Below are 18,851 nucleotides of genomic sequence, written 5' to 3'. Positions count from 1 at the left end.
TGCATGAAAAATGACAGGATTCTTTTTGTAACCGCTAATGAAATGACTGCATTGTACGTTGTTTATCAATGAATGGTAGAACAGTTAAGTGTAAAGCTGATGAGGAACTTTACAATGGATTAAGCTGTCTCCACCTGAAGCCACTGTTCAATCTTAGCATTACAAAATGTATGTCTCCTGATGAGATGAAATATGAACAACACAGCACACCTACAAAGTATGATTGCCAAAATAGAACTGAATCTGAATCTAATCAAGTCTTTAAATATAACGTCCAGGACAGAAATACAGGGGACAGTGAAACAAGTTAAGTGACACCATTAGGAAGCAATATGACAAATCCAGAATGGAGAAAATTCTGTACCATAATGAACTCGGTTTTTCAAAAAGTCAATGTCATAAAAAAGGGGAGTGTGTGCAGTTCTCAGTGCAAAGAGATTTTAAAAAGACCAATGTGGTATTACAACCAAATACAGTAAGTGGAACTTGTTCGGATCCTTAACTGAACAACTATGGAAATTTGGGGGAAGGGACAATCTAGAAAATTTTAGTATGGAGCAGGTATTAGTTACTAAAGAATTATTGTGGGGGCACCCAGGTGGCTCAGTTAAGCATCTGACTTTGGCTCAGGTTACACCTACATCGGGCTCTCTGCTCAGCAGGAAGCCTGCCTCTCCCTCTCCACTCCACCTGCTTGTGTTCCCTCTCTCTGTCAAATAATTAAGTTAAATCTTTAAAAAAGTTATTGTTACTTTTTAAGTATAATAATTGCATTGTGGTTATGTAAAATTTATCTTTCTATTTTTGCAATGCATATCAAAGTAAATTATTTAGGGTTGATACAACAAGATTACATGAGGTTTGGGATTTGCTTTAAAATACTCCAGCCAAAAAAGTAGGGGTTGGTATTGGAGAGACAGATGAAACAAACACAATGAAATACTGATGGTTGTTAAGACTGGATGATGAGTACATAGGGTTTCTTTGAACTCTTTACCTTTGTATATGGTTGAAATTTTTTACATTAAAAAATTTTTAAATAGTATTATTAGGAGACATTTATGATTTCAACATTAGACTTCTGGAACATCTTTCATTGGCTATGATTTTTAATTGATCACTGAGAGGAGTTTAAATGACTTCATCCTTAAGTTCTCTCAGTAACTTGGAATGTCACTTGTCTGGTCCAAGAGAAAAGTTTATTTAGAGAGAGTCTTTATTTATAATTGTTTCATAAAATTTGGGTTCCTAATCCTTCATACCATGTTTGGTTTTTTTTTTAAAGATTTTATTTATTTATTTGACAGAGATCACAAGTAGACAGGGAGGCAGGTAGAGAGAGAGGAGGAAGCAGGCTCCCCACCAAGCAGAGAGCCTGATGTGGGGCTCGATCCCAGGACCCCGGGATCATGATCTGAGCCAAAGGTAGAGGCTTTAACCCACTGAGCCACCCAGGTGCCCCTCATACCATGTTTTGTATCCTATATCCAGACGATCATCTTTGATGGGCAATTACCTAGTAATTTCCTCTTTCTTCCTTCCTTCCTTCCTTCCTTTCTTTCTTTCTTCCTTCCTTCCTTTCTCTCTTTCTCTCTTCCCCCCTTCCTTCCTTCCTTGCTTGTTAGAATTAGGTTCAATATGGAACGTTACTATCATTTTCTTAACTAACATCAGTTTGATTTGTAAATGCACGAATCAAGGTTTGTCCTGTGTTTTGAAAAGTAATTTTACAAGAGATAATTCAGTAAAAATGCTGACCTTTAACAAAGGATTTAGCATTTTAAGCTAAACACATGTGACAGGTAAAGTTGGTTCTGGCAAAACTGTTCTACTTAGGACTTCTGGTCTACCCTGTCCTCAACATCTACAATTTCCTTTCTCTTCACACCTGAATGGTCCGAAAATCTTATTAAAGATACAGTAATGGTAAAGAACATGGAATTTAGAAACAGATCTGGATTGAAAACTTGGCTCTGTCATTTATTAGCTTTATTACCTTGAGCAATACCCTTACCCTAAGTTTCAACATCCTCATCTGTAAAATGGCAAGAGTAATACCCAGTCCTCACAGTATTATCAAAAGAATTAGATAAAATAACATAAGTAAAGATATTGAATGCAACAGTTGGCACAGCAAGCACTCAGTAAATGGTATCTCCACAACAGGATGTGAAGGAATGGATTTAAAGTGTGGGTTAAAAAAATAAAAGAAGAATCATTACAACAGAGAATAAAGCCCAGAGATATCATCACCAAATTGTTGATAATGGTTTTCTTTGGGAGAGATAATGTTTTGTACTCCCCTTCTATATTATACATTTTTTTAAAAAGATTTTATTTATTTGTTTGCCAGAGAAAGAGAGAGAGTACAAGCAGGGGCGTGGCAGGCAGAGGAAGAAGCAAGCTCCCCAATGAGCACAGAGCCTGATGTGAGACTCAATCCCGGGACCCTGGGATCATGACCTGAGCTGAAGGCAGATTCTTAACAGACTGAGCCACCCAGGTGTCCCTATTGTATATATTTCTAAAATATTTGAAGTTTAAAATAATAAGTATGTGCTACTTTGAGTCAGAAAATAATTAAAATATTTTTAAATATCTGCTTTCTTCATTCCCAATATCACCACTAAAGTTTTAGTCCTAATTATCTCTTGCTTAGACTCTTCCAAGCTGGATTCAGTACCTCCACACTCTAAGCCATTTTCCGCACTGCCACCAGAACTCATCATGTCTAGCTCCTGGGGAGTTCCATGTTACCTACAGAATGACATTCAGATTCCCTGGTGGGACATAAAAGGCTCTTTTTAATTTGTTCTCAGCCGTTCCAGCTTTATCACCCAAACTTCCCTCCCATTCACACTGGACTCTAGCTACACCAGAAATTCTGGCAACCTCCAAACACATTATGCATTTTGATGCCTCCTTGCCTTTGCACACAAGACACTCAGTCCTTCTCTTTGTGCTTATTGGGCAATTTCCTACTTTAAGACCTCCATTTTTGATGTCCCATAAAGTAATAACAATGACGTGTAATGAGTTGTCTCTTCTCATTGTAGACTATGAATGCTTGAGGAATGACAAGCTGGGTAGTATTCTGAGAGCATAGACTCTGGAGCCAGACTACTTGGGTTTAAATCGTACTAGCTATGTGAAACCTAAGTAAGTTAGTTAGTTAGTTAACCTCTCTGGGCTGCATCTAAAATAGGTTATATTTTATAACAGCAGCAGCAGCAGCAATAATAACTACCTACAAGACTATTATATGAATACAAAGCAAGGCCTGACATTTGATTAAAATACAATCTAAACTTCTACCATGACTATGACTATTATTAGTATTATTATTACTAGTACTGTTACTATTGTAGGCCCTTCATAAATGAACTAATAAGCAATTTTAGCCTTATAAATGAAACTAAATATTAACTTTTTAGAAGAAATGGAAAGATATATAAAACTTTCCTAATGAATCAAAGTTGAGGAAGTTATTCTTAAAGTAAATAGTTCTTATTTTTCTATTATATACTATAATTACATGAAAATGGAGTCCTAGAATAAAAATCTGTATATTAACAAAGTGGCTTTTTAATTGATTAAAAATTATTTTCTCCACATACTAGAAAAAATGAAAGCTATTTAAGTTTTTCTTCTTAAATACAAAAAAATGACATACAATTATCTATTACAAATTATACATAGGTTAACTGGTAAATATAGGTGTCTAATGAATAGAGAGTTCATATTCCAAATATAAGTTTACTTACATCAATTTAGTCATCTGTTTATACACTGAATGACTTGTTTTATCAAATAATTTGTATACGAATAGTAGTCATTTGAATTCATCAGAAAACACCATCAAGTGGGACATAAGCACATTTTTAAATAATTAAAGATATAGATATATAAAGAGACACTAATTATTCACACTCAGTAAACTCTATGTAATCCTATTTTTTTTTTGGAATCCTAATTTTTAAAAACCCAAGGTCCCACAATTTTACAGAGTGACATATAAACATAATCCAACAGTAAAAAGTCATTTTAAAAAAGTCATTAAAAGAGATTCGATGGGGTGCTGGGTGGCTCAGTTGAGCGACTGACTCTTGGTTTCAGTTCAGGTCCTCGTCTCAGACTTGTGAGACCCCCACATGGGATCTCAACTTGGAGTCTGCTTGAGATGTCTCCCTCTTCCTCTCCCTCTGCCCCTCCCCCCACTCACGCACAGGCTCGCTCTCTCTTTCTCTCTGTCTCTAACAGAGACAGAGATTATTTATAAAGATAAAATTATTTTTTAATACTGACTTATAACTTACAGCATCACTTCTCAAACTCCCTTCCTTCCCCCAATTCACTCTGCAGCTGCTTTGGAGCTTCTCACCGTTAAGGCTCCCAAAGCCTTCTCATGAAGTGGGTGGTCTCCTCCATTTGATTCTTTCCTGCTCATCCCCAAGTCTTGTCTGCAAATGGACATCAAGTCTAGCTTAGTCTAGTTCCCCTGCCTGGCTTCCCTGCACCAATTCTTTTCTCAACTCTCTACTGAAAGAGAAGGGGTGGGAGCCGTGGTACACAATTACACATTAACTCATCCCATGCATACCACAGGTAAAAAGGCTCACTGTACATCTATAATGTGTTCCAGCAGTAAAATTATTAATAAATGGCATTCAGAATTAGCTGTTTATCTTCTGTATTATTATTTCCAGAAATGGAAAAAAAAATTGTAAGAAAACAACTTACATTGTTACCTTGAAGAAACAATGTAACATAATTTTGTACCAACTTAATTTTCTTTTTTTTCTTCTTTTTTTTTTAATATTTTATTTATTTGACAGAGAGAAATCACAACTAGGCAGAGAGGCAGGCAGAGAGAGAGGAGGAAGCAGGCTCCCTGCGGAGCAGAGAGCCCGACGTGGGGCTCAATCCCAGGACCCTGGGATCATGACCCGAGCCGAAGGCAGAGGCTTTAACCCACTGAGCCACCCAGGTGCCCCCAACTTAATTTTCTAAATAAATATCCAATTATGCTAAATTTCTCTATCTTCCAAAAAGCATATATAATATGCAAATGTATGAAATTTATATACATTTTACCATATCAAAAGGTGTGAAGTTAATTTTATTTAATGAATCAATTAATTAATTTTGAGAGAGAGAGCAAGAGAGAGCCCAAGTGAAAGGGAGTGGCAGAAGGAAAGAGAGAGAATCTTATGCAGGCCCCACTCAGTGCAGAGCCCCATGCAGGGCCTGATCTCATGACTCTGACATCATGACTTGAGCCAAAATCAAGAGTCCAATGCTTACCCAACTAAGCCACCCAGGCGTCCTGTGGAAGATCATGTTTTAGATCATGTACACCACTGCTCTTCTCCGTCAGTCAACACAATCTCCAGGACAACCCATTTCAGCATTCTCAAGGGGTCATTTATTTACAAGTTCATCTTTTAAAACTACATTAATTTATCCTCATTTCCTGAAACACAAATCTGATATTCTTCCTCTCTCTAAAACTCTCCAGTGGCTCCCCATTTCCTTGAGGATAATGTCAAATGCTTTAGAGCTTAACATTTTAGAATCCCCAAAAGTGGGTATAAATTGATCACCTTGGCCTTATTCACCCATGACCAGCTGTGCAAAACATATCCTTGTGGGTCCATTAAAACTTGCAGATCCCTGTGAGCTGCAAATGAGCACGTTACTTTATAATGTTATTCTGGCACTTGTATATGACCTTCATTGTATTTTTTAAATTGCTCATGTTTCTATAGGAACTGGAGCTCTTGGGAGGAACAGAGATAGTAGTTTCTTTGATTAGTAGTTACTCAGTACTGTGTGCTAGATGCTGTGCTTCATAAGCATTATCTCATTGAAGACTCCTAACAACCTACTCATGTAGGTATTATTTAAAACTTTTTTTTAAAAAATATTTTATTTATTTATTTGAGAGAGAGAGACAGTGAGAGAGAGCATGAGCGAGGAGAAGTTCAGAGGGAGAAGCAGACTCCCAGCGAGCTGGAAGCCCAATGCGGGACTCGATCCTGGGACTCCAGGATCATGACCTGAACTGAAGGCAGTCGTTCAACCAACTGAGCCACCCAGGCGCCCTCATGTAGGTATTATTATTGACTCCATATTGCAATGAGGAAACCAAGACATAAAGAAGTTAGAGAACTTGCCCAAGGTCTTATAGTAAGTGGCACAGCCCTGACTGAAAACACAAATCTTTTTGATGGTATAGAGTCAATGGCATATAATGCAACATTATTTTAGTGTGAAGGTAATGTTATAAATTTTCCTTTTATTTTACCAATGAGAAAACGAGGTTTGGACAGGTACAGTGTCTTGCCTAAGATCACAGAACCAGGAAGTGCCAAGAGACAAGAAAAAGGAATAATCAGAGAACAAAAACGAACTCTCATAAATTAAGAATAGAGTAACTGAAATGAAAATTCAATAGGGTTTATCTTCAATTAAATGTAAAATTAATATCTTCCAACACATAAAAAAATAAGAGAGGAAATGTAGAAGACCTAAGAAATCAATCCTGGAGATTCAACTCTGACTAACAGGAAATTCAGAAAGTGAGAACACAGAACACGGAAGGGTAGAAATTTTCAAAGAAACAGTATGCAACAGAGAATGTTAGCAATCCACTGAAATCCACTGTCCTCTTCTACCTGGACACTAGACAACATTTCTCAGATTTCCTTAAGAATTAAGGGGCTGAAAGACTGGTGCTCTCAAATGGAAGGTGAATGGGAGTAACATGAGCCATTTCCAGTGGCTGATAATTTCTTCCATGTATTTTCGCCTCCCTGTGAGATGAAATGGCAAAGCTGAACAAAGTGGTCTTGGAAACCATATTGCTTACCCAACTGGATCACCCAGGCACACATAGCTGTATACTTTTAACAACTATTCTGTACTCAAACCTACTTTAAAGGAAACCATGAACCTACCCTTTGAGGAGCATAAACAGAATATGGGGATGAGCGCTAATGTACTCCACAGTAGGACTCCGAGTACCTATCTGTCTTCTCAGGATGTTGTTAAATATCTGGGTCACATCTTTTTTTCCCTGTTAAAGAAACAAACCACCATTAAATTACACAATCAAAACAGGTAAATTATATGGAGTGTAAGTTGTATCTCAAAAGCTGTTTACACAAAAACACACACAGAAATGGCACTGTTCTTTGTAATATCCAAAACCATTAATTCATTCTTTTTAGTGATTCAACATTTATATACGATATAAAATGATCGCCATAAGTCTAGTTAGCAGCTCTTACCATAAAAAAGTTAATACAGTATTGGTATCTATATTCCACGTGCTATAAATTACATCCCCATGACCTATTCATTTATTTTTTAGACTTATTTTTGTCATATATCTTTAGTCAGCTGTGCTTCCAAACATTTAAACAGAGGTTTCTACAGACACAACTCTTTTCCATCGAATTTGCACTGTAGTTAATTTGAACAACCAGAAGTCTATTTCTCACAGTTGTAAATGAAATGGCACAGAAGAATTTAAAACAGTGGATATGGTACAATTGAATTCCTTATGCTTTTTTACCTTTTAGCTTTATATAAGAAGAAAATTAGGATTAACATTTTTAAACCATCTTAAATAAGGACGGAAAATGGATGAAGAAAATAAAGATTTTAGCAAATGTTGGTTAGAATCAGATTCCTTTTTCTTAAATGTACTTTTTAGTAATTTTTTCCCCTCCACTTTATCCATTCCCATTCCAAGTTGGTGCATTAAAAAAAAAAAAAAGAATGTGAGTTTTTCTATTAGGTGGATATACATGATTTAGGTGATTGTAAGAAATCATATCTAACCTAGAGGAACAGAGAGGACTACTCAATCCTAGCAGCTGAGGCAGAACTATAGCCCGTGTTGGATGGGACTTTTTTGAGTCCTCATTTACAAGACTTCCACTCTCACACACTCTACATCCTGAGGCTTGTCTCCTTCTCCAACTGAAGCTCTGAACTGAACACTTTTTGTTTTGTTTTAAGATTCAGTTTATTTATTTCGGAGAGAGAGAGTGAGAGAGAGCACAAGCAGGGAGGAGAGGGAGAAGCAGGCTCCCCGCAATCAGGGACCATGATGGAATCATGACCTGAGCCAAAGGCAGACGCTTAACCGACTGAGCCCCCCAGGCACCTTGAGTTTTTTGCTTCTTAAGATTTTATTTTTAAGTAATCTCCACACCCAGTGTGGGGCTTTAATTCACAACCCTGAGTTCAAGAGTTGCATGTGCTTCTGAATGAAACAGCCAGGCGTTTCAAACAGGAGTTTTTTTATATGAAAAAAAAAGGATGATATTCCATTGTGAGTTACTATGGCCCTGATTCTGGCCTTCATCTCTCAAATGAACTGTTAAAGATTATCTTCCAATTATGCCCTCTACTTCAAAAAAGTCTTCGCTGGGCTGAGCGAGCTAACTAGAAAAGCAAATCTGACTGTGCTGTTCTCTTAAGCTCTTCAATGCCTTCCTTTTGCTGAGAAAAAGGTCTGACACCCTCCATGACCTTGCTTACCTCTCCAGCCACGTCTCACTTTTCAATCCCTACTTCAAGTTCTATTAATAACAACGGACTGTACTACGTAAAGGTATACACAACTTTCCTTTCTATCCCTTTGCTCCTGTTCTGCTTGTTCTGAATTCTTTTCCTTCCTTTTTGTAGCTGAGTCTTAGTCATCCTGTAACAGGGGCGCAGGGGTGCCGAGAGCACCTGACTGCAGGGCTCCCAAAAAGACCAGGTTCAGCCACTCACCACTGACAAAATGCAAAGGCAGAGATATGAGTGGTGGTGTAACAAGAAAGGAATTTATTTCAGTGAGGCCAGCACCGGGAAGACAGTGGACTAGTGTCTCAGACTATGTCCAAAGTGCTGAAAAATACCTCTGGGTCTATATAAGGAAACTGCAGGACAAAGTTTGGTGGGTACATGCAGGCAAGCAGTAAAGATCATTGTCTTGGGGTCAATCACGTGTGGTCTTGCTGACGTCAAGGTAGACGTTTTTTGCTTGAGGGGGTAGTTCCAGTTCCTATCACGGGATGCTTCGCCTGCAGGGGTCTTTTGCCTGAGTTATGAGATAAGCTGGAAAGAAGAACTTAGAAAGTACAGACAGGTCAAAATGGAGGTCATTGAAGTCCTCTTTCAATACAACAGATTCAGTTCAGACATATTGACCTCTAGGATAACTGCCCCCCTCTGTGTGACAACAACATCTTTGCCTACATACACCAGTACCTCCTCTTCCCGGTCTACCCCTAGCTCCATCTCTACCCCAGGCACAGCAGCTAACATTAAGTGCTTACTCTGAGCCAGGCACCTCTACAAAGAACTTTGTATTTTCCAATCCTCCTAACAACCTTATAATGTACATTCTATAAGTAAGGAAATTAAGGACTAGTGAGGTTACCTTATATAAGTGGGTTGTTGGAGAGCCAGGACTCCATCCAAAACTGATGGAATCCAGAATCTGGGTTCTTAGCCATCATACTAAACTGATTCCAACACCAAACACAGTATACTGAAATGAATTTTGTCTCTAACTCCTTCATCACATTGATAGCTCCCAAGGACAAGCCATATTTCAATTCCCGTAGTAGGGCCCGATATATATATAGTAGGCATTCAATATTTATTGGACTGATTTATTACTTTAGAGGCATAGACATCTATAAGCCCTTTATCACAAATCTAGACCACTGAATCTCATGCATCTATTAATGTGGCACTTTAAAAAAAGATTTTATTTATTTATATGATAGAGACACAGAAATAAAGAGGGAACACAAGCAGAGGGAGCAGGAGAGGAGAAGCAGGCTTTCTGCTGAGCAGGGAGCCCGATGTGGGCCTCGATCCCAGGACCTTGGGATAGTGACCTGAGCCAAAGGCAGACACTTAACGACTGAGCCAGCCAGGCACCCAATGTGGCAATTTTTAATACCAAAACAAGTAGGACCCAAAATTAAAAGGTACTAAGATTATTCAATTAATTAGTCAATCTTAAAACTACTAGCCATGTAAAATATGGACTAAGTACTGATTAAGAATGCTAATTGATATATAGAAAAATTTTCTTTTTTTTTAAAGATTTTATTTATTTATTTGACACAGAGAGAGATCAGAAGTAGGCAGAGCAGTAGGCAGAGAGGGAGGGGGAAGCAGGCTCCCTGCTGAGCAGAGAGCCCGATGCTGAGCTCGATCCCAGGACCCTGGGATCATGACCTGAGCCGAAGGCAGAGGCTTAACCCACTGAGCCACCCAGGCGCCCCATAGAAAAATATTCTTAAAGGATTCACTTTATCAACAATTGGCTTGAAATGGATCAGATTTAAATGTAAAACATAAAACTATAAAACTTCTAGAAAAAAAAGAGAGGAATATCCTCAGGATCTAGAGTTAGGCAAATAATCTAAGAGCACAACCTAGAAAACAAAAACTAACAAATTGGACTTCAACAAAATTCAGCACTTTTGTTTTGTAAAAGGTCTTGTTAATAGGATGAAAAGACAAGTTACAGACAGGGAGAAAATACTTCAAACCATATATATGATTAAAAAAAAAAAAAAAAAAAAAAAACTAGGGGCGCCTGGGTGGCTCGGTGGATTGGGCCGCTGCCTTCGGCTCAGGTCATGATCTCAGGGTCCTGGGATCGAGCCCCGCATCGGGCTCTCTGCTCCGCAGGGAGCCTGCTTCCTCCTCTCTCTCTCCCTGCTTCTCTGCCTACTTGTGATCTCTGCCTGTCAAATAAATAAAATGAAATCTTTAAAAAAAAAAAAAAAAAAAAAAAAAACTAGAGCTAGAATATGTAAAAAAGCCTTTGAAGTTAGTAGTATAAAATACAAACCAACTAGAAAGTGAGCAAAAGATATGAAGAGACATTTCACCAAAGAGGATCTACAGATGGCCACAAGCACATAAAAGATGTTCAACATAATTAGCCATTAGGGAAATGCAAATTAAGATCACCAGGAGAGATTACTATATATGCCTATCAAAACAACTAAAATAAATAATGACAACACCAAAAGCTGACAAAAATGCAAAGAAACTACACTTGTACATTGTCGGCGGAGATCTAACATGGAAAAAACTTGGCAGTTTTTTAAAAAACTCAACAGGTGGGGTGCCGGATGGCTCAGTCGTTTGAGCATCTAACTCTTGGTTTTGGCCTAGGTCATGATCTCAGAGTCCTGGGGTCAGGCCCCACATCAGGCTCTGTGTTGGGCGTGGAGCCTGCTTGAGGGTTTTCTCTCTCTGCCCCACCACCTGCTCTCTCTCTCTCTGAAGTAAATAAATCTTAAAAAAAAATAAAATAAGGGGCACCTGTGGTGGCTCAGGTTATGATCTCGGGGTCCTGAGATGGAGCCCTGAGTTGGGCTTCCTGCTCAGTGGGGAGCCTGCTTCTCCCCCTCCCTCTGCCTACTGCTCCCCCTGCTTGTGCTCCATTCTCTCTGATAAATAAAATCTTAAAAACAATAATAAAATGAAATAAAATAAAACAAAATAAAAACTAAACATGCCACTACTATACTAGTAGTTGCCCTCCTGGTATTTATCACAGGGAAATGGAACCTGGCCATGAATGTTCCAAGCGGCTTTATATGTAATAATCAAAAGCAGGAAACAACTTAGAAATCTTTCCACAGGTAAACGGTTCAACAGACTGTGCTATATACCCATACCAGGGACTCAGTGATAAAAAGGAATGAACTTTGATGCATTCAACAACCTGGATGAATCTTAAGGAATTATGCTGAATGAAAAATGTAAGTAACAAAAGGTTACACAACCTAAGTGTCCATCAACAGAAATATGGATAAGGAAGATGTGGTATATTTCTACCACAGAATATTACACAGCCATAAAAAAGGATAAGACTGTGCCATTTGAGACATGGATGAACATAAAGAGTATTATGCTAAGTGAAATAAGTCAGACTGAGAAAGACAAATACCACAAGATTTTTCCTTATATTTGGAATCTTAAAAAAAAACCATCCACAAATGAATAAGCAAACAAAATGGAGAATTAGATCTATACATGCAGAGAACAAACTGATGGTTGCCAGGGAGGAGAAAAGTGGGGGATTGGGTAAAATGGGAGAAAGGGAATAGGAGATACAGGCTTCCAGTTATGGAATAAATAAGTCAAGATAGCATAACGAATATAGTCAATGAGACTGTAATAGTGATATATGGGAAGAGACGGTAGCTACACTTGCCATGAACATAGCATAATGTATGAGCTTATGGAATCACTATGCTGTGCTATGTTGAAAGTAATGTAACATTGTGTGTCAACTCAAAAAATCAAAAGATTACACATTATACAGTACCATTTACATTCATATTACAGAATGGGGAATGATTCCTGGTTGCTAAGAGGCCAAGGATGGGGTGAGAGAGGGCAGCAGCTATAAAAGGGCAAGAGGAGGCATCTTTGTAGTGATGGAAATTTTCTGTATCTTCACTTTATCAATATCAATATCCCGGTGCTATCACTGTGCTATGGTTTTGCAAGATATTGCCATCAGGGAAACTGGGCAAGGTACATGAGATGTCAATGTATTATTTATTATTGGTTTTCTTGTTGGAGCAAGCTAGAGGAAGAAAGCAGGGGAGGTGCCCACCAGCTCTTTTGGGAAGACTGTAGCCAGCAATTAGATGCATGCTAATTAAAAGCCGGAACCTCAGACAGTCACTTGTAAAGGACGCATCAAACCCCTCCCAGGGAAAGACTGGGAGTTGGGTGTTCTTGTCGCACTTCTCTGTGCTAGCTCGGGGGAGGCGGAGACAGTTGCAACAAGTACTCTTGCACCCATGAACAAATGCCCCTTTGTTTGCTATAGTCCTGTGGGTCTCATGAATGCGAGCCCTGTCAGCTTTCATATATAGGTGACCTGGGGGACCATCCCTCAGTGGGCAGCCTTAAAAGTTGGGCCATCAGGGCGGGAGGGTGGCTCAGTGGGTTCAAGCCTCTGCCTTCGGCTGAGGTCATGATCTCAGGGTCCTGGGATCGAGCCCCACATCGGGTTCTCTGCTCAGCAGGGAGCCTGCTTTCCACCCTCTCTCTCTGCCTGCCTCTCTGCCTGCTTGTGATCTCTGTGATCTAAATAAAATCTTAAAAAAAAAAAAAAAGTTGGGCCATGGGATGTGTGGTGCAAACCGTTAGCTCCTCAAAGAGAAGCAGGACATTGGGGTCTCCCCCGCCGGCTATATGGTGCTATGCCAAGGGGTGGGCTTTATGGCCAGTGTGTCTCAGCCTTTCCTACCCATTCTGAAGTGGCTATTTTCTCAGTTGCTCAATGAATAGGACCCACTTAGCTCATTTCTAGATTTCTCTCAGAGGAAGTTCCTGCATGTGTAACTATACCTTCTGTTTGTCCATAGGAAGAGAGAAAGTCAGGAGCCTCCTGTGTGGCCACCTAAGTCCAGAGTCCCAGAATTTTTTTAAATGTTACGTAAAATTCAGTGCTGGTTCTCATATATTGCTGGCTGATGTCCTAGAATCTCAAATTGGGAAATCTAGCCTGAGAAAATAATCCTAAATAACAATCTTAAATATAGAAGAAGAGGTTCAGACACAGAGATTTTTTTTTTTTTTTTTTTTTAAGAGAGAGAGAGAATGAGTATGTGTTTGTGAGAGAGCAGGGAAGAGGAGCGGGATGGGGGAGGGGCAGAGGGAGAAGGAGAAAGAGAATCCTAAGTAGGCTCCATGCCCAGCACCGAGCCTGATGTGGGTCTTGATCTTACAACCCTGAGATCATGACCTGAGCTGAAATCAAGAGAAAGAGTTAGAAATAATCAATATGTCCAGAATTAGGCACAGTTACATAAATTATGGTATATGTAACTGGCAGAAATAAGAATATCCAAATGTTGGCAATGATTAAATATAAGAAAAATCCATGATTAGCCACTGCCTTCACTTGATTCCATGGAGTGAAACAGAGAAGGGTAGAAATAAGGGAGAAAGAGGGGCGCCTGGGTGGCTCAGTTGGTTAAAGCCTCTGCCTTTCGCTCGGGTCATGATCCCATGGGATCGAGCCCCGCATCGGGCTCTCTGCTTGGCAGGGAGCCTGCTTCCTCCTCTCTCTCTCTGCCTGCCTCGCTCCCTACTTGTGATCTCTATCTGCCAAATATATAAATAAAATCTTAAAAAAAAAAAAGAAAGAAATAAGGGAGAAAGAGAAGAATTAAGAAGAAAGGGAGGAAAGGGAACCAGGGAAGAAGAGAGACGAATTTTTAAAAAGGGGAGAGAAATTAAAAAAAAACAACAATAAAACAGACACATGGGAAAGCAAATTTTATCTTCTTTTAAGAAAAACACACAATATAAAATCCAAAGTTTTTCAGAAAATTAGGAGCTGAGTCTTCAATTTAAAAGGATACTTTGGGATCAACTACTCTCATTTTAAAATAGTACAAATGTTCATACTACTTCATAAGAAATGAATTTCATTTACACAAATGTTAAACAATATAATTGTATAAGAGGTACAGCTATAAATATAAATAAAGCTTAAAATGAAAGAAGTCATCTGTTCTGTTCTGTTCAGTCTTTGTAGACTCTACAGTAATCCTGCACAACATCAATCCTCTTTGAAAAGTCATAAGAGCATGTTTTTCATACTTCCCAGTGAAATGCCATAAGAACATTTCCATACGGCATTCCAGTGAACAGTAGACATGAAGCTCCACAGAACTCTATCCAACTTTTACACAGAGGAAAACATTCTTCTGGTTCATTAGCAAATAATGTGCAAAGGCAAAGGAAGCCCCCTGTGGATAACAAAAACAAGCTTGGATACCAGGAACAGCTTGTCAAATCGGAGGAAAGGATCAGAATGGAAAGGATTAGAGAAAACCTAAACAGGTACCAGATGATTAATGATGGGCTTTCCATTATACAGAACCTTGCAGATATCCATTCATTACACTATACCTAACAACTGGAGTAAAACCTTAACTATTTCAAAACCAGTCTTCAGCAACCCTCAGACTGTCAGATTTCAAGTTCTAGAAGTGGCCAGAAAAAAAAAAAAAAAAAGAAAGAAAAATCTTTGATGGTAATGAAACAACATCTAGAAATGACCCTGAATGCCTGAAACCCGCCTGTAATTCTAAGATTACTTATAATGTAAGTGAGCAGATGGCAAACCTGAAGAAGCACTTGCATTAAGCTGACAAATTCAAGGTCAGCCCTAACATGATACAGTCAACAATTACCTGCAGAATGAATGATAGTATGGAGGTATCAACTGGAATTAAATACGGAGAGAGAAAAAGTGAGAAGAAAGAAGCAATGAATAGCAGGCAGAGCAATTAGAACTGCTGATAAAGAGCATCTTTTACTGATAATAGAAATGAGGGAAGGCAGGGATGCCTGGTGTTTCAGTTGGTTAAGCATCTGCCTTTGGCTCAGGTCCTGAGGTCAAGTCCCTATATCGGCTCTTTGTTCGGTGGGGAGCCTGCTGTGCTCTCCCTCTCTCGTTCTGACAAATAAGTAAATAAAATCTTAAAAAAAAAAAAAAAGAATTGTCAAGGCAAATAAGGAAGTAAAGAGAGCAACATTGCAAAAGAAAACACTCATTTTTTTAAAGATTTTATTTATTTGTCAGAAAGAGAGAGAGAGAGAGAACAGGCAGAGGCAGAGGGAGAAGCAGGCTCCCTGCCGAGCAAAGAGCCTGATGTGGGACTCGATCCCAGGATGCTGGGATCATGACCTAAGCCGAAGGCAGCCCCTTAACTGACGGAGCCACCCAGGCGTCCCGAAACACCCATTTTTAAATTGCAGCCATTGACTTATATACAGGATATATAAAGCATTCTCAAAATTCAACCAGCAAATAAAAAGAGGGCAAAAGACCTATACAGAAAATTCACATAAGAAGAGAGATGGTGGGGTGCCTGAGTGACTGAGTGGGTTAAGCCTTTACCTTCGGCTCAGGTCATGGTCTCAGGGTCCTGGGATCAAGCTACACTCGGGCTCTCTGGTCACCAGGGAGCCTGCTTCCCCCTCTCTACCTCTACCTCTACCTCTGTCTGCCTACTTGTGATCTCTGTCTGTCAAATAAATAAAATCTTTAAAAAAAAAAAGAGAGATATAGTGGCAAATAAGCACAAGAAAATATGCTCAATATCATTAATCATTAAGGGAATGCAAATTAAAACCACAATATACCACTTACACTTATTTGAGTAGCTAAAATTAAAAAAAAAAAAAAGCTAAAAACAAACAAACAAAAAACCCCAATACTACCCAACAATCCTATTCCTAGGTATTTACGCAAGTGAAATGAAAACCTACATCTGCACACACAAACAGTACATAAATGGTTATAGAGATTTTATTTGTAACTGGCCAGACCCAGAAATTCCCCCAAATATCCACCAACTGGGGAATGGATAAATGATCTGTGTACATCCATGCAGTAGAAAACTATCAGCAATAAAAAGGAACAAACTCCTGATACACAGCAACAACACGGATAAATCCAAAATCATGATGCCAAGTGGAAGAAGCCAGACTCAAAAGAAAACCTTTTGCATGATGCCATTTCCACATTTGTTAAGGGGCAAATTATACAAGGACAGAAGATAGATCAGTGGTTGCCAGATGCTGAGGGTAGGAAAAAGAGCTGATTACAATGAGGCATGGGAAAATCTGGGAGGTGGTGGAATTGTTCTATATCACAGAACTGTGTATTAAGAAGATAGAATGTTACTGTTTGTCAATTACACCTGAATTAAAAAAAGAAAGAAAGAAAGAAACCTAACTGTAGCCATTGAAGTCATGGGTATCTCTCTTCTGCTCCTCTGTGTGCTGGCTGGGGGGAGAGGGGTGGGGAGAGCTGTTGTGGGAAGGGCAAATATTTGTGCTGAATTTCAGTAGCAGAACTAGATAGGCAGAGCCGTCTGCAAGGGGTTGGGGGTAGAGAGTGTTCACTGCATGGATGAGTGCTTTTGCAGGGGACCAAAATTCACTAAACTAATTTACTGATACTGGTAAAGTTTCAGAACTCAGAATTAGTTGCTCTCGAACTTTTTCAGTATAATTGTATTTACGCATGACAAGAATTCTAATGCAGAGCTCCTTGTAAACCTCCTGGCCCTGTCTATCTCTCATGTTCATTCTTCTTTCTGCCTTTTCTGCATGTTGGCTTCCTCTACTTTTTCAGTTTATGTGATAGGAAACCTGACTACTGATGCAGTTAGAGACTGATGCTCCTAGTTGGAGACTGAGGTTCCATCTCCGTTTTAGTTCCAGAATCTTGCAGGCTACTCTGGCCCTGCTTTGATCAGATGACCACTACTAGTCCACCCTGTGTACTGGGCAGGTGTCATGCTGCACAAAAATGTTGCTCCCACTATAACTCTGTGGGTGGGCATGGAGGGACCACTCCCCAGAAAGCAGAGGGGATAAAACATTTTGTACATTATACAATGGTGTGAGCAGTCTTTATCTTTATGGCAGGTTACATTCATTAAAAAGTATTGTAAGGTCAAACTAAAATGGTCATTGTCTTCATTTTTATAGGGGGAATACAACCAATTAACATGTTACACTTCTGATTAAGGGCCTGATGCCAAATACCATTTTAAATCACCCATAAATTATGTTCCTTTATAGGATAGATGTTTCTGAAGCTTATATTCATTAGTTTAAGATGACGAGAGGGTCAAGGTAACATAAAATTCCATTTAATATGCTATAGTATTTTCTCACCTGTAACTGTAAATTCTGTAACTTAATTTGTCTAATGACAGGTGCAAAATACATGAACAACTAATGGACTCAAGACCAACTAGAATCAACACCCTACACACATAGTAAGCATTTGAAATTGTTAAATGCATGTCTTATGCCCATTTTTTGATGTGATTATCTGTTTTGTGTGTATTGAGTTTGAGGAGTTCTTTATAGATCTTGGATATCAGTTCTTTGTCAGTATTGTCATTTGCGAGTATATTCTCCCACTCCATGGGTTCCCTCTTTGTTTTGTTGACTGTTCCCTTTGCTGTGCAGAAGATTTTGATCTTGATGAAGTCCCAAAAGTTCATTTTCTCTTTTGTTCCTTTGCCTTTGGAGACATATCTTGAAAGAAGTTGCTGTGGCCGAAGTTGCTGTGTAGAGGTCACTGCTTATGTTCTCCTCTAGGATTCTGATGGGTTCCTGCCTCACGCTGAGGTCTTTTATCCATTTCGAGTTTATCTTTGTGTACGGTGTAAGAGAATGGTCGAGTTTCATTCTTCTACACATAGCTGTCCAATTTTCCCAGCACCATTTATTGAAGAGACTGTCTTTTTTCCACTTTGTGTTTTTTCCTGCTTTGTCGAAGATTATTTGACCATAGATAGAGTTGAGGGTCCATATCTGGGCTCTCTACTCTGTTCCACTGGTCTATGTGTCTGTTTTTATGCCAATACCATGCTGTCTTAGTGATCACAGCTTTGTAAAGCTTGAAATCGGGAAATGTGATGTCCCTAGTTTTGTTTTTCTTTTTCAACATTTCCTTAGTAATTTTGGGGTTTCTTCTGATTCCATACAAATTTTAGGATTGTTTGCTCCAGCTCTTTGAGAAATGCTGGTAGAATTTTGATTGGAGTAGCATTGAAAGTATAGCACAAAGCTTATGTCTTAAGGATTTATGATTTTTCATTTTTATGGTAATAAAACCAAAGGTGAAGGACCACTTTAAAGGGTGCCAATGAACAGAAAAGGATTTTTACAAAGGGACAGAAATTTTCAAAAATTTAAGACCGTAAAGTGGGTAAATGAGAAGCTGATACTGGAGTACTTATTTTGCTGACTTTTTT

At 38.9% G+C, this 18,851-nt stretch overlaps 1 protein-coding gene across 6 annotated transcripts in view; it reads right to left on the bottom strand.

Moving 5' to 3' along the window:
- The window catches only part of CAB39L (calcium binding protein 39 like), a 116,311-nt gene that overhangs the window by 35,861 nt on the left and 61,599 nt on the right, over nt 1–18,851 (bottom strand). For all 6 annotated transcript variants that reach the window (XM_045978447.1, XM_045978452.1, XM_045978449.1 and 3 more), the window contains one exon: nt 6,960–7,078. In XM_045978447.1, coding sequence (XP_045834403.1) covers nt 6,960–7,078 — 119 coding nt within the window. The remainder of the gene's footprint in view (nt 1–6,959; nt 7,079–18,851) is intronic.

This window comes from Meles meles, chromosome 14, assembly GCF_922984935.1.
Source record: "Meles meles chromosome 14, mMelMel3.1 paternal haplotype, whole genome shotgun sequence".
Classification (NCBI taxonomy): domain Eukaryota; kingdom Metazoa; phylum Chordata; class Mammalia; order Carnivora; family Mustelidae; genus Meles; species Meles meles.
The sequence above is the reverse complement of the archived record's forward strand: the minus strand, read 5'-3'. Positions and strand labels throughout refer to the sequence as shown.